Source organism: Aythya fuligula, chromosome 15 (genome assembly GCF_009819795.1).
Source record: "Aythya fuligula isolate bAytFul2 chromosome 15, bAytFul2.pri, whole genome shotgun sequence".
Taxonomy (NCBI): Eukaryota; Metazoa; Chordata; class Aves; order Anseriformes; family Anatidae; genus Aythya; species Aythya fuligula.
In genome coordinates this window covers 4,650,452-4,667,307 of record NC_045573.1, presented here as the reverse complement: position 1 = coordinate 4,667,307, position 16,856 = coordinate 4,650,452, and the positions used below count along the sequence as shown (strand labels likewise).

The following is a 16,856-nucleotide window of genomic DNA, read 5'->3' as shown; positions in this document are numbered from 1 at the left end:
TTCCACAGCTACGGACACAAGCCTCTGCATCATGGGACCGAGTCCTTTTTGTACACTTTAAGCTACCAAGATGGCAAGCACGTTTTTTCAACTCTTGAACTTTTCATGCCTCCAGTCCCTTAACAGCCCCACACAACACAAACAGTAACTTTTCCAATAGGAATTAAGATTGGAAAGGGAAGTGAGAAGCAACTTCAGTTTGAGTGTCACAGAACAAGAACACAAAATGAAGCATCTCGGTTGTCACTGTGCAAGTGTTCCTGAAGTGCAGTCTCCCAGAAATGTAAATATTTGGTTCTCTGGTGATTGTTACTTTCTTTTTATAAAGTAGAGAACAGATCCTGACAATACCATGGAAAGACTAAAATTGAATGTATTTACAAGCTACTAGTTTAAGTTCCAGACATAAGTAACTATTTGGTAACCTTGCTGGACAGACCAAAAGCCCACTCTCGTTCCTAGTTAGAGTTTATTGCTTTATTAGCACAAGTCCCGAGATTTCCTTTATTTGAACAGTGTCAACAAATGCAAGCCAAAATGAAAATGCACCACTCGCAAGGTTCCCTCTGAACCGCAGATGTCCGCACTCCAGAACTTGAGATGCTTTTGCAAACCCATCACTTGCACTGAGCTCCGTCCGGGTGCAAAGTACCCCCCGCTCCCAGATGAGAATTTCACAAGGAATTTTTTCCAAAACTTTGTGGTTAGCAGGGCCGATGGCACACCGCTATTTCTAGATGCTTAATGCCATGTTTCTTTCTGTGCCAGAAGTCATGTTGATGGACAGAAACAGTTAACTGGGGCTCCGTCTGCATGCAGGGCTCAGCTGGCTCCGACCTTTCACCTGCCCCGGCTCCAGCTCCCGCAGCCACCGCCCGGCTCAGCCGCAGCTTTTCCATCTTCCAGCGTCCAGATGGATTTAACTCTTCACCATCTCACGGCTACCGCAGTCCCCTAAAAGCATCTCAAGCGAAAGACGGCAGGATTGCTGAGTTCCCACCGAGATGAAGCAGCATTTGGACTTGAGACTCGATGCCTTTCCCCATACAGTCACTTTGCATTTTACTGCTCCCACCGGGGACGTGCAGGATCTCGAGAGGCTGTTGTTAAGGAAAGTTTCATCATTTGTTTGGAGAAAACCACAGAGCAGAATTTCAATCAAGGGCGTAGAGACTGCTCCGGTCCCAGAATAGTCACTTATCTACTGGCTGCAGCTCCTTGGCAATGCAGGTTTGAATCTCCCTGGGGCAGGAGAAGGAATTAAACCTGGATCCCACAGACCCTACGCTGTGCATTAACCACATGGTTACCCACGGGGTGCATGTGGCATCAGCATCGTCCTCCCACTGTTTTAGAGGGAGGATTGCCACCGAGTCACGTACAGGGACAGAGCTGGGACCAACTGGCAGCCAGAGGCAGAGCCATCAGCACTGACAAACACAGACACCCGCAGAAACACACAGAACAACCTTAAACACTGAATGAACAGCATCAAAAATAGGGAATGGGGCAGCAGGAATGCTGTCCTGGACATCCACAGGAACAGCACCTCTCAAAATCAGAATTTACAGAACACACCAGCTTTGACATTGCTGCCTAAAATGCATCACGGGTAGAAGCTTGACGTAAGAAGAACAGCCAGGGTTTCTTACCCCCAACTCTTGGCAGTTAAAAATGTGTCTCAGCAAGGTGCCCCCATAAAGCAAGTCTAAACCAAGTGTTTCTGCATCCTCACAAAATGATAAATGCTCCAAGCAGATGTCACAAAAACAAGGACAAACATCTCCAAAATTAGATCTCATGTATGGCTATTCTCTCATTTCAGAGTAACACTGCTGTTTTGCTGCCACAAGCACTGCATAATGCTTGCCCCAATAATCTGCAGCACAAGCTGCCATAGGACAGGCTCCCTCCTTCTGGAAAGATTTCCATACCTCTTTCCTCCAAATAACCCACCCTCACAGGAGCCAGCCAGCAACTCTTCTCTAGGTAAAACTGCTCAACAGCTTATACACGCTGGTGATGCCTAGAAGTAAACATTTCGTTTAGAAAATAGATACAAAATCTAGGTATTTTAAGGAAATTCTATCTTAAAATAGCATAATACATTATTAAAGTATGTTTGTCAAAACTCAGTTTGGACTCATACCATCAGTAAAGATTAAAAATAGCCAGTGTGCAACCCTTCCTCCCAAGTTCTGGCAACAAAGGTAGCAGCCTTCAACTGCAGTAACCAGTTCACAGTAAGGCTTCCCAACACTGAACATTTTTCCCATTTTCTACTCTTAAAGAAATTAACAATTCACTCTTTCATTCAGAAGAGTGAATATTGCCCGTTACTGTAGCATTTTCTAAACTGGCATACAGAAAAAAAGTGGCAAATGCTTTTGATACTAAATAAACTTCCTAAGAGCTCAGCTGATCTAAAGCTTTTGTGCTGCAAAGCAGGACACAGACTAAGCACAGGTGCAAAGAATACACATTCACAGATAAGGATACTGCCAAGCATTAAAAAAGGCAAAACAGCAGCATACCAGAAACACCAGGTAAGAAATAGCAAAGTTCTCTGCCCTACTCCTCTCCTAGCAATTTTTAACACGTACAAGTCACTGCACAAACCCCTGCACACACACAACCTGAACAGAGAGAGGGTGGAACCAAAAAAAGTACACCAGAGGTGTGCTGTGATCCATGCCACGAATTATCTTACATTGAAGGAGACACCAAATAGATATAGAAACCTACAGCTTTGAAAAAAGATAACTAAGGTCTGACACACCAGAAATCTACAGAAATTGCAAACTACTTAGAGACAGGGAATATAGAAGATTATTCCACCACCCCCCAGGACACAAGTACTCCTGGCACAGCAGTACAACTCGGTTCAACTAAAAGCAGGGTTTTCTCCTACCCACCCCAAGTGAGCCTAACAGAGTTACAGAGGATGCTGGCCAAAAGAACACATGGACTCAGAAAGCAACCAAGACAAATTGACAGCAGAGTGCTCCAAGAAGGACTACTCGGTTACATTCCAGATGCGACTCCTGGCTCAAGAAGTTTCCGAAACCCATGGCTGCCAGAAGAGTACACCAAAATATCACATTGCCCTGCTCTCCTACCCATTCTTTTCCCCTCTCACGTCAGAGACAAAGCGCTGGATCCTTGGCCTGACGGAGCGCTCAGCAGAACGTTTGCTCCTCACCAGCATGAAGGTTTTATGAGCATTTCCACAAATGCTGGTTAAAGGATATTTTGTCTCCTTCGCTTCTCAAAGTGCTTTGAAACAAATCAGGGTTGTTGGCCAACCCACAGGCTGAGCGAGCACAGCACAGTTAAGCCCCAAGCCATGGGTCTAGGGATCACTTGTAAGCAAAGACAGGTTGGTCCATGCCCAAAGTGACAGTGAAGTGACTCAGAGAACTGAGTATTGTAGTCAAGGGTCTAGAGATAACATACAAAAATAGTCAGAAAAGCCTTCTACACGGAGTCGTCCCCGAATACCTGCATTGAACTACAGCTGTGTATGAGGTGTCAGACAGCACAGAACTGCTACACACAAAATCCTGCTGCAGATGCTTTTTTTAAGCTTTTTTTACACCGCCCAACCTGACACCAAAGCCCCAGATGCCCAGCAACTATGTCACTTACAGAAATGGCTGTCACAAGAGAAACGCTGATCATCGCCTAGTGCTTTATCAGGAGACTCCAAATCACAGCTCGCAGGCAGCGCCGTCTTCCTATGGCTTTCACGCTGCAGGCAACAGGGAGATTGAAATGTGTTTCCTGCTGCGTGTTTTTCTTCATTGTTGTTGACAAGAAACTGGCAATGTTTGGGGATCACAATTCAGGGAGACCAATATAGAGCTGAGCTAACGCTGAAGGGAGCGCTCCCACCTTGGTAAGATATTTCTGCTGTGCCCTGGTGCCAGGGGAACGGCACGACACGATGCAGCTGGGTGAGCTGGGGCCAGCTGGACTGGAAGGCTGGACCAAAAAACTGCAACAGCTTCGGGACCGCTGGTGCCAGCACGAGAGAAGAAGGCTCAACCTCGCAGCCCTAGATGGGGCTGGCTTTTTTAGCAGCAGCAGCTCTTACTGGCAAACAGAGATGATAAAATGTAGCCTGTGTGTGTTTTTAGAAAATAACTCTTTACGTTCTAAAAGAAGACATTTTCAAATACGAGTTTGAACAACACAATTGTCAGTGTTCCTAAATATACTCACATTTTTTATTTTTATTTCTTTACTGCCGCCTGGAACACTGGGATAAAGGTGATCCGCTGCTAACACAGTTAGCTGAAAGACAATCAGATTCACACAGCACGCTATCATGAAGGCATCAATGGTGTTTTTATTTGATCTATGCCCTTGGAACTTGATATCCAAGCAGCAGCAAAGAACCCAACGCCCTTAAGGATGAGGCTTCGTATCACAGAGCAGTCCCTCTAACAGCTAGGTACAACCTAGAGGGGCATCCCTCCTGGCAGCGTGGTTCCACCCTCTCCTGTTTGATGGCTTTGTAATTTTTGGAGCCCACAAATCAAACACCAACCAAAGCCTCATCAGAGAGGCAAGGCAGGGGAGGAAGCAGCACCAGTTGTGTGCTTTTTTGACATTCCCGTATCCCAATCCCAGCCAGGTGAGAGCAGGGTAGGCAGTGAAGGTGACCTACCTTCCAGCCCAACACACAAATAAAAACCTGAACAAAGGGAAGGAGTCATTTACTTAGTCCATGGGAAAGCAAACATTAAGCAGCATTTGGATTAGCCACTGAATCTCTGACCCGGGAGCAGCAGTGATGTCTGCTTGTCTGGCAGCTCTGAAAAGAGTCCTTGTCTTTCACTAAATCCAGCAAAATGACGATAAATGCAGAAGAAAAAAAGAGTCCTCTTGATGCAAGCTTTACTTGCAGCTAGGCACAAAGTAGTGAGACAATTTACCTCGGAGGTGATGAGTAATGCAGGTCCTTGAAAAAGGTTCCAAGTTAGCACTCCCAGAATTACATTACCGGATTTGCTCCTTTTCCTGAGACTATCACCCTTGTACCTTCATGCCTTCAGTGGGGCTGAAGCAGCACCTGCAGTTCCAGGGCTCTCCACCCCAGGACTCACTGTTGTCCCCAGCCCCACGATGAGGCAAAGACACACACACAAGTGAAGGAAACTCATTTGGCAACCCTGCAGCCCCATGGCTTACGCTCTCAGCTTTTCCTCTTTCTGTGATTTGCATTGAACTTCTTAAAATAATGCCTGCTAGTCTGCTTTTGCTCTGAAATCGTCTTGTACACACTCCTAGTAGCAGAATCTGGAGATTTCCTTGCCAATACTGTTTCCAAGTGAATTATAAAAATATATCTGTACCGAAACAGCTGAATGCAATGCACGCTCCCAGATTTAGTCACTCAAGTGACTAAAGTTTTGTCTGGAAAACATCAAAGTATGTGTCTCCAGTCTCCAGGGACTAACTCATGTTCTGCAAGAGTAATGACTACATCACAAGAGCACTGTAGGCTCTGTTTTGAAGCAACAATTAATATTTATCACTTACTACTGACCATTATTCCTCTTCCACTGTCCACCATGGGGAAGTTCGCTCTCTCCTAGCCCACCCTTAAAATGTGAACAGACCACCAGATGTGATGGAATTTAGGTTTAAGACAACATCCACATCAAGTGGAAATTACCAAGTGTTTCATTGATCAAATGAACCTGGAACAAAAAGACGACTCAGAAGTTTGGCGTGTTTATTTTCCCTCATGTTTGGGAATATTGTTTTTCATATTAAAAGAGCCACCAAAGAGTCAAAGCATGGAGCATAGATAACCAGATTTAAATACCAGTTCTAACATGGAGCTTTAGCACTTGCACGTTAAATTTAATAGAAAAGCTCCTGATTAGCCACAGCTCCTCCCGAGCCTTCTCCTTCACATTCCTCTCAAAGGAAGCCGTCCCAGTGGAAATTTGACGGATGCTGTCCTGCAACAAACAGCTCAAGTGTAGGCAGGCTCCCACCTACAGACTGCGTGTCATTAGCAACTAACAGGTTACCCAATTCATTTCGATGTAAACCCAGAGAAATTGGGAGTCAATTCAGTGAGCAGCAAGAACTCATGTATCGGAAAGACCTCGGTCCCCCTGCGTTTGCAGGCTGTTAGAAGCGACACATTTGCATTGTCAGTGACTCGCAGTGCAGCTCATCTAAATTTGGGAATCCTCTTCCCACTTCCCAGAATGTGTGCTCGACTGAAACCAGCAAGTTGCCAACAAGATTTTTTTAATCCAGCAATTATATTTGGTAACCCATTAAAGGTTTACTTCTGCTCGGAGCCGACAAACACAACAGGAGCCCATTCAAGGCAGGGGGTACCGGAAACAACGGAGCAGCAGCAGTCTGGGTTTCGGTACCAGCTCAGACATCCAAAGTTCTTAAGATGGACTTCAGCACAGGCTACGCGTTTTGCCAGCTTTGTTGTTACTTACACAGACTCAACCCATCGGGGAGAAACGCTCTCAGGTATGCCCACGTGTATTGCAGCTACATCCAGAAGTCCCGAAGATATATCCTCAGGGAGTTTGCATGTTCGAGACCTTTGGTTGTTCCTCCCCCCGTCAGAGCCCACAAGCAGTTACACATCACTTCCTGAGCAGTCCTTTCCTCCGCGAGGCCAGGCTCCCAGCTCTGCAGCCAGCCGGCCCGACTCAGCCCACAGACACCAAGAAAACACTCGTAGATGTATTGAAACTTGGAGCTGGCCGCTGCAATCTCAACATAGAAAATACTGCTACCAAAAATATCAACAGATCATACTTGAGGCTTTTAAAAACTGATTTTTTTTTTCTTCCCTTCAGATTGAGATCTCCCAAACATGCTGCTGCAAGCACCACTCTGGTGCATTAATTATTTTCTTACGCGGCTAAGCTGGGTTTCTTCAAGCAGCATGCTATTCTCATACTTGAAACAAAAAAACATTTAGACAAGGAACATCAGAGCCGTGATTCATCAAGTCCCTAAGCTCTTTAATTGTTATCAAAGGAAGCAAATAGAGCAGAGCAAGGCCACCCCTTCTATTTCGGAAGGTATCAGGAGATCACCCCTCCAGTTACAGCTAAAAGGTATCAAAACGCTCATGTAACACCACCAGATGTTGCTCAGACTTGGGACTTAGGGTACACAAAGATTTTTGAGGCTTCTCTGTTCCCCCAAGAGCTGTCCTGAAGCTCACGCTGCAGCACGGCCCTGTCCTACCCGCCTGCCTCCTCCAGGTGGGTGTGCTGAAGCCGCGAAGCCTGTGTACTCATACCAGGACATTAACACTGCTGCTTTTCACTTCAATCACCAAAAAGTTCCAAAAATTTACTTTGAAACTTAGCCTCGATTAACAAGCAAAACCCTAGTTAACCGATGACTATTTACCTTAAACCAAAGCAAAACTAATGTATTTGAAGACGGCCCCACAAACACCAGAAAAAGCTAGCAAGGCCCTGAACTATCACCTGTCCTGAATGGAAAAGTAAATCCTATACCAGGGATTTACGCCGTTTTAGCAGTTTGTTTCTAACTAGGGTTTCCCAAGGAGGAGGGGAGGAGAAATGGAGAGAAAGGAGCAAGGAAAGCTGAAAACTCAAAGTCGAAGCCGACAATAATGTCAATTCACACTTAGCACCATTATTTCCAGAGAGGTTTCGGGTTCTGTTCGCTCAATCAGTTCCTTTGGTTTCCAAGAGCCATGTAGACTGCTGAAATACTACTGCAATAAGCACTTTAGAAATATCAAGTACTGCTGAGAGACTAGTAATCCTCTCTCCTTCAGACAGAAGTTTAGTCATGGTTGGAAAACGAAAATTGACCATTTAATCCCGGAGATTTACACTGCATTTCTATCTCAGATCTCAGCGCCGTAGGAGCTTAACAGAACTATTACTTGATGACGCTGAGAATTGAATAGAAAAAGGGGTAAGGTTGCTGCAGCTGTACTCCGCAACGTCCAACAGATTTATATGCTGTTCTACACGACCATTTACATTTCATGTGGTCCACATATCACGTTAAATTAAAAATTGATCTTAAACCCCTTCTTGTAAGTTAGCTACACAGTGATCTCCGCTCCACTTAGTGTTAATGGATGATCGCTGGAGTCTGAACTTCCTGAAACACGGGAAATAACTTGTAGTCTAAACACTGCTATAGAAAGAATAGCAATCAGATTCACTTGACAATTTACATTGTCCAAGAAGCAAAATTAGTTTACTTAAAACATTTTATGGTTTTCCACAGAACCGTAATACAAGAAAGCGTTACACTACACTAAATTTCCCTGACAACATCACTGTTTTAAGAGCCCCCTAAATCTGTCTTGGTACTTTACTTCTTCCTGATGATTACAGCAGAATTTCAAGGTGTTATCAGGATTCTTTCAGATGGGCAAGAAACAAACACAACATCTACTGCCTTCTCCCCAGTGCAGTCTCAGACCTTCCCATCAGAAAACATTTTGTTTCCTCTGTTTCCTCTTTCCCCTGCTGCATGCTCTTTCCATAGCAGCTATTCCCAAGCCACTCCCCAAAACTATGGATGAAATACAAACTGTATTTTTACACAAGTGCCATCTCTGTCATCCAGAGAAACAAAAAAGCAGAAGTTCAACAGACACTGTACGCGTACCTACAAGGGTGCCATACCCTAACACTCCCAAACCATGATCTGCAAGGCCAAAAGGGCGTTCATTAAACCCTGTTATCTCCCTTTAATGATACCTCCATGTTTTACTTTGATGATTGGGAGGCTTAAAAAAGGTGTTCAGCTGACAACGCTCCATGAAGTGCTGTAACTACTGGTCTTGAAATCAGAACACCAGCCAGCTACCTTGAGGACCCGGATTCCACAGATTTGCCCAAAGCCATCCAGCAGACAAGTGCTTCAAGTGTGTCACTCAGCTTCCCCAAGATGATGGAGACACTTTCCTTTCCCAAGCACAATAAATTCTACTGCTGAAAGCTGTATACTTTCTTTATACATAAAATACTATAATATTTTAACCATAAATAGCATTGCTTCTATAACTTAAAGAAGAAAGTCTCATCAAGTTGTTGTTTCCACAGATCTCTACCTTAAAAGCTTCTGTTGCTACTTTAAAATAGTAGTACCACTAAATATACCACTGACAGTGCCAAAATAAGCATCGTCCTCTATGATAAGAATCCTTGCTTCTAGATATACAAATAAAAAACTTGTAACAACGCTTTTTTTCCACCTAAATTCAATAAAAGAAAAGCTTCTGAACTTCAACTTCCTTGCAGTTAATGGGCCTGTAACTCATGTATGTGCTCATGTAATAAACAGCATGCTCCAAAAATGGACCAAAAAAGTAAAGGAAAAGAAAATCAGCCAACAATGTTCTGGTTCACTAACAGAAGTTAAAGGTTTTTGACAGAGTACTGGAATTCTTAAAAACCAAGAATCACTGTGTATGCGTGCACTTATTAAGGGCGTATAAGCTTCTATTAAAAACAAATCTGGAAATTCAGAAGTCACTCTTGTCATCCTTAACTTACACAGTTGCCTTCACTCAAGTTTTCTATGAGTTATTAGAGCGCCTCACAAATCCACGTCCATAAAAGAATGGAGACAGTCCTACAGGAAAGCCTAAGCAGGAAAGTAGCCGTCTCTAGTCTTTTAGAGAGATTATGACGATTACAAGAGAGTTATTCATAAGTAATGTATTCACACATCTTCAGTGATATTCTGGAACACAACCCCTTCTACCTGAACAGGGCATCAAAGCTGGTTCCCCAGAAGGGAACAGCAGTTGTCAGGGATAATTTCCCTTCATTGTCTGAAGACCGAGGGCTCAACTTGCCAGCTCTACCAGTAGCCTTTACCTTCCCCAGTCACTAAAGAAACCACCAGCACTAAGAGCCTGCACAAGCACCAAACAATAACCTGTTTGCAAAGGCACCGAAACGAAGTTAATTCAATATCTGAGCTATGCTCGGTGACACCCCACAGCACCCAGCTTGAAGGACCCATGCTCCACAGCCACTTTTAGCCACAGCACACGCACCGGGACCGTGTTTCACCTCACCCCGGGGCGCACAGAGACCCCTCCTCGCTCCTCCAAACCCTGAAGCCCCTCCAGCTGCGGGAGGATGCTCTCCTAATGCTTTTTTCCAGCAGGCAGGCCACACCTTTCCCCTCTTCTCCCACTCCCCGTTCGCTGCAAACTTTTCCCCCGACTCCTTTTCGGCGAGGCCCTGGGAGGGGGCGCGGGGGGCGATCCCGGAGCCGCTCTCCGCGGGCACACAAAGGGCAGCGCCTCGCCCAGGCACCTGCCCCCCGCGCCTCGCCCCTCACCTTGAGGATGTTCTCGTAGATGGTGGCCCGGAACTCCAGCAGCGCTTTCTGGTCGAACTCGCGGCCGTGGATGATCCGCATCTGCTTGAGGAAGGTGGACTTGCCGCTCTCGCCGGCCCCCAGCAGCAGGATCTTGACGAGGCGCCTCACCGCCCGCCTCTCGCGGGCCAGCATCGCGTCGATCTCCCGGCTCCTCCGCCTCGCCTCCCGCTCCGCATCGCGGCTCCGCTCCTTGCCCTCTCTCCGTGCCTGCTCCGGGCCTCGACCCGGGGCCTCGGCGGGCAGCAGGCAGCGGCTGAGGGTGCGCACCACGCCGGACATGGCGGCGGCGGCGGAGGGGGACGAAGGAGGGGAGGGAGGGGAGGAGGGAGCCGCCTCACGGCGCCGCGCCGAGCCCCGGCTGCGCGGCCAGCATCGGGCGGAGGCCGCCGAGACGACGACGACGACGAGGAGGAGGAGGAGGAGGAGGAGGAGGAGGAAGGGGGGCGGTGGCGGCGGGGCGCGGCCCGCAGGCCCGGGGAGGGGGCTCCGGCGGCTCGCTCCGAGCCGTGGGGGCGCCCAGGGGCCCGGGCAGCCGCCCCCCGAGCGCCGCGGCCCGGCCTCAGCCCCGCGGCCGCTGAGGGGGTGCAGGGAGGGGAGGGGAGGGGATGAGGGGGGGGGTGTCGGGGAGCCCCCGGTGGCTTCAGGCGGCCGGCGGAGGGAGGGGCTCCGCCCCGCCGACGCCGCGTCTGGTTGGGCGGGGGAAGCGTCGCTCAAGGGGTTCTCGGCTCTGATTGGATAAAAGCGCCGTGAGGGGACGGGGGTGCGAGGGGGAGAGGGCGGGGGAGGGAGGGGCAGGGCGGGGGAGGGGGAGGTGCCTCGCGGAGGGAGGCGGGGCAAAGCGAGGAAGGGCCAATCGCGGGTGGGGGGCGGAGCGCGGTGGTGGAGGAGGGGGCGTGGCCTGCGCCGGGCTGAGGGGAGAGGGGCGGTCGGCCGAAGGGGGCGTGGCGAAGGGGTGTGACGTCAGACCGCGGCTGCAGAGTGTGACGTCAGGTCGTGACGTCACGTTGCAGCCCCGGCGGCCGGGCCGTGAGGAGCCCCACGGCCTGCTTCAGGCCTTTCCTGTGCTTATTCCTTTGTTTCTACTTCTGATAGTCTATGTCATTAATACCTCATCCAGCTCCAGCTGTTTTGTCTTCCCCAGGCCTTTACCAAGCGCTGGGGAAGGCCTAGGCAAAAGAGACAAAAATAAACAAAAACCCTCCCTGGGAGTGCCCACTCTGACTGTTAATCACACCGAAGTGCTGTTGTCAACTTACCCAAAAAGCAAATCTTTTTCTCCTTACCAAGAGAGGGAACTGAAAAACACCTTTAGGCATTGTAGTAGTCAGGAGAACAACACAAAGCCACGAGCCATTCACTACAGCACAGAACATGGCTTGAAAAAGCTGTTTCCTCTCGCAGGATCTTGCCCTCTGACTGCAGTTTGAGGCAGCACGGCTCATTCCACCCTAAAATACTGCTGCAATTCACCACATTCCCCGCTGGAGGTCGTCATTGCCCCAGAAGAAGCCAGCCAGAGCAGGACGATGCAAACAAACCAGCCCCCAAATCCCCCATGCTCTCAGGCCTGATTTTCAGAGCAGCTGAGCACTCAGGACTCCCGCTGGAATCCACAGAGCCTAAGCTGCCTGAAAATCAGACCCTATGTAACTGTGAAGTGCCCAGATTGGTATTTTCTGATTAGCTCCCTTACTCCTGCCCCACTAGCTTTGTCTGCGCCCTGCTTGAGGTCCTCTTCAGACTTCTGAGCTTCTGAAAGTATTTGGCAGAGAATTCAAACAACTGTGAAGTGCAACTCCCGTGATAGGCCTGCCTCATCTGTAAGTGAGAGTGAAATTATGGTATACAATAACCTCATCAGACAAATCAGCTACCATATGTCCTTAGTTCTCTATGCATCCATCCATGAAAGCAGCTTTCAATAGCTCACATCTAATTGTCAAAAGGAAAAGGTCCACCCCTCCCTCTTTCCCCCGCAGCACTGTTGTTGCTCATCTAATCATTCAGAAGCTGCTCTAAAAACAGGACAAAACAATTTTGTTTACTACTGCGGAGCTGCAGCAGGACGCTTTCTGTTACCCTGCTGAGGGACTGGGCAGAACCTCACAAATGCATGTGGTGATCCCTGCTGATGTTTCTGCAGATATTTTGTTATGAGCATAAGCAGTAGGTGTAAGCATCCATGTAAAAGCTTATAAGAGAGAGGTCTGTACTCAGTCTTTACAGCTTCCCTTTCTCCATTTCCTTATCATTTACTAGTTTCATATTTCAAAATTCCTAGTTCACCTCCCTCTTTTGGGCTTGTACTGATTTTTATTTATTTTTTTGGTACAAAACAGAATAAATTTATACTAATGTTTCAGCTTTCTATTTCTTTATTTACTTTCTCAGTTTTTCAGGTACATGTTTTTCCTATTTCAACTCTATTTTTCTTTTCGCCATCTCTGTTACTTCCTATAATTCCTCTTCTCTTTCTGCCCGGATTAAGAAAGACTTGTACACCTGCTTCTATTTCTCCCTCCTTCAACTCCCATGGATGTAAAGAAAGAAAAAAGGAGACTGAAAGATGGAATAGAGGAGAGGAGGCTCTGAGAAAGAGGAATAGAGAAGAGGCAGTGAGGGCAACATGATTTCCATTTCCCTTGTTGGCTACAGACTTTTAATGAGCAGGAAAATGAATATGAATTATGATTGGGAAAATTGGGAGCTCTTGGGGAAGGACTGCAGCACAAAATTCTGTGCCCCCGGGATCTGCAAACAGACGGCAGAAGATCAAGGCTGAAAAGTTGTATGGGACTTGGAGAAGCTGTTGGATTGCGTGTACATACAGACCTTACTGCAGCTGGGCATGACATCTGGTCAGCTCAGGCGGATGAGCAAGAAGTTATGGAAGTAGACCTGATATTGAACATCAGTCTGTAAATCCTGTGATTTCTGTGACTTTTTCAGAAAGTTCATATGAGGCTATGGCCTCACTGATGAATGTCAGCACAAAGTACAGGGAATGAGGAGGGCTGAGGTGCCTGAACTTGGTTCTCTCTGTGTTTCAAGTGTCACTTGTTTCTGCTTGGGTTGAGCACAGAGGGGATATATGGATTAAGCCCTTGAAAGCATGCAGAGCTATCTTTCTAGTGTCTTGAAGCCCATAGCTGACCAACCCCAAATTCTTCCTCAGCCCCCTGGATGATGGCCCATTCTTCATCCAGCCTGCTGTGACCCATACCTTAAAGACTACATTCTGTGCTCTGAAAGTACATCATCAACATCAGTGCAGGAGACACAGTATGAAGGAGGTACTGCTACAAAACTGAGTGTTAGTCCACACCTGAGACACTGCTCTTGTCTTCCTGAGCACTACCAGACACTGTCACTGCCAGGAAAAATATTTTGCTCAGTGAAACCGGAAAGCAAAGCAAACAACAATGAGGCTATGCCTACCAGCTTGCAGTACAGCACCATGCAGCAGTATTAGAGCTAGCTCGAATGCAATTTAAACTTCAGAGTTTAGGCACGAAACTGGCAGTCTTTAGACAACAGCAAGATAAAGTATGCACTAACGGAATCACCTGAGCTGATAAATCACCCACCTTGTCCTTACTGACCACTGTGCTAGATGAGCGAACTGAGTCAAAATATTGAACTGTTGTTACCACAGGGCAGAAGTACTCCCAGCTTAGCCAGACTTGTTAAAAGATGTTGGGGCCCTTGAATTGCTCGTTGTGCATTCAGACAGCAAAGCTTGTAGATCTGAAAAAGATTTATGATCTAAGCTCCTTTTGCTTCTACTCCATTGTTGAGATCGTGACTCTGCCTATCTGAGGATGTGCAGGAGTTTATATGCACTTCAAGCCCTTACCTAAGCTGGTAGATTTGTAATGTTAAAAGAGCTATATTCTGCTTACTGCATTCTCAGGGGTTTTATGCGGCTTTTTCAATGGCCACCTCTCTGCACATTCCCCACAGCAGCATGAAAAAAATAGAAAAACTGAATAATGTTCTCCCGTAGAGGAATAAAACAAAAACAGTTCAAATAAATCAACTATTTTCTAGTAACCTCATTAAGTATATGGGAACCTTCCAGGACTAATACAGTAGTGTTTTGCTATGGGTACTGACACGTTAGCTGGATGTTTTCTGCAAGTCTTTATGATCTCTATTGTAATTTGCTCTTTTTCAGCAGTCCCAGTTCTTTGAAGTGATTGCAGTCTCAACTCCCATCAAGTCAAAGAAAACTGAAGTAGTTTGGCATCTCTCAAAAAATACATTTAAAAGGGAATTTGTTTCTCAGTATTTGCGTTGTCCCTTTTAACATTGCTTTAATATACAGTTGTTTTGTACATGCATTTGTTTTTTTGACCCAGATTTGCCTAAACTTCTTGAGCTTCTAAGCATTAACATCAAGGTATCGCAAACAGGCCTAGACAAAGAACGTGAAGACCATGAACAGCCTCATAATAGTATGACTGGAATAAGAATGGAGGACCAAACAGTGTTTTCAAATTATATTTTTTTGATATCAGCGTATTCTCATTTTTAATTATATTTTCTTTTCTCTTTGCTATCTCTGCAGGCAGGGAGGCTGCAGAAGGTTTTGTTCATGCTTCTTGTGGGTTTGCAAACATGGATTCTCTCACAATTGCCCAGCCCAGATACCAACAGGCAGTAAAAATGCCAAAATATGCTGTGAGGCAAAGTATGCCTGCTTCTTTTATTAAATTTGTAGCCACAGTGTTTTTCTTTTCTGTGTGATATTTTCATCTTCTGTCCCACAGAGAATACATTACTCATATACATAAAATATGTGAGTCGTGGCACTTCTTGTAGTTAATTTTCACTGTTTTCAGCCTGCTTGACAGTAGCCTGTTCTCCTTCATTACACACCAGCCAACGAGTGGATTAGTTTACTTTCAAAACACAAAACCTCATATTAATCCCTGAACAATTAATTATTAAGAGAAGACAAGCATACTTTTAACCCGTGCCGTGACTTTTCTACTTATTTCATATAAGATGGCATGATCTGTGTAATTCTAGGCATGTCCTGCTAAGCATCCTGCAGGCTCTAAGTTCTTAGTGTGAAGTTCCCTTGGTTATGCACAGGGATGATGTGCCTTGGTTCTGAGAGTTTAGAAAGATCAGAAAGTGAGGTTCTGCTCGAAGGTGCCCTCGGAGGGCACAGAAACTGGGCCTGTGGGGTCTGAACGGGTTTATATCCACATGAGGTTATGTCTCAACAGTCCTTGCTTCTGAGTTCTAAATCTGGAGACATTCCTAGAGCCCCAAGTGACAGAACAGGCATATGCTGGCTAGAGCATACATCCCTAGCATGCACAAGAAGTCTGGCATCTAAGAAACAACATAAAACCAGCCTTAGGTCCTAAATATGTTTGGAGCTCTGATTTTGAGTACAAAAGCCTCAAATGTTAAGCAGTATATCCAATTCAGATGCCTGTTTCGTTTAGATGTCTATGTTACAGAAAGTCATTGGAAAACAAGGAGAATAACATTACGAGGAAAGAAAAGGTAAAAAATTCAAAAAGTATAAAAACAAAGTCAAAGAAAATGGAGCTCCCTGAGAACAGAATCTAATATGTTTGCTGCCAAATTATATACCCTTGTTTTTTCTGCATTGTTTTTAAAATTACATTTCATCTGGAGATGCAGAGCCAAATATCTCCATGGGTAACATGTAGCTCCCCAAACTCATAGGAAATTAGCAAGCCTTAATAAAATTTATGCATGGCTTGCTATTGCAGTTCCACATCTAAAGGGAAAACAGATGTTCGCTTTAGTTATTCTCTTCATGTCCAAAGGAAAGCTGTTGGTTACAGTTGTTTTTAAAAAGGCTGGTGCGGAAAAGGTTACAAATGATGCAATTTTTACAATCCTACTCCAAGGCTGTCTGCTAACCAGAATTGCCGAGGTGATGCTTGCAGATGCCGTGTCACCCGCTTACCAGCCTCGTATTTCTTAACACCTACACTTTAGGAAAAATAAATAGAAAGGAGTCCACAGTATTTGCCTGAGACCATTAATGGTCTGGCAGGCCAGGCTTCCAGGCCCTCTCGCTGAATTCACTGTTACGTTTCACAGCCCAGGTTAACTTCAAAGGAAAGGCAGAATGGATGCACATCTGAAAAGTGTGCTATGAGACGTCACTAAATGAGTCTCTCAGGGCTTCAGCGTGAAGAAGAAAAATCTTGATTCCTCACCTCATTCACCTGGCTCTCTTCACTTCACACATGTTGTGCATTCTGCCCACATCATTTTCCACTACACCGTGCAGATGGCAACTTTTCTCTTTCCATTTTTACACAAATATTTTCAAGATGTGCAAAAACATTGGCACTTAGAGTTAAGTGTTTGCCATCTGAAAGAGATTGCCACTGCAAACATGTATGCATGCATCCACATATATCTGGTATTCATTCTTTACTTTGCAGATGGGCATCAAACACAGAAGC

General features: G+C 46.0%; 1 protein-coding gene across 1 annotated transcript in view; it reads right to left on the bottom strand.

Moving 5' to 3' along the window:
- The window catches only part of GNA12 (G protein subunit alpha 12), a 42,023-nt gene extending 31,246 nt beyond the window's left edge, over positions 1 to 10,777 (bottom strand). Inside the window, exon 1 of the mRNA XM_032197331.1 lies at positions 10,351 to 10,777. Coding sequence (XP_032053222.1) covers positions 10,351 to 10,671 — 321 coding nt within the window. The 5' untranslated portion in view covers positions 10,672 to 10,777. The remainder of the gene's footprint in view (positions 1 to 10,350) is intronic.
- Positions 10,778 to 16,856: the final 6,079 nt, after the last annotated feature.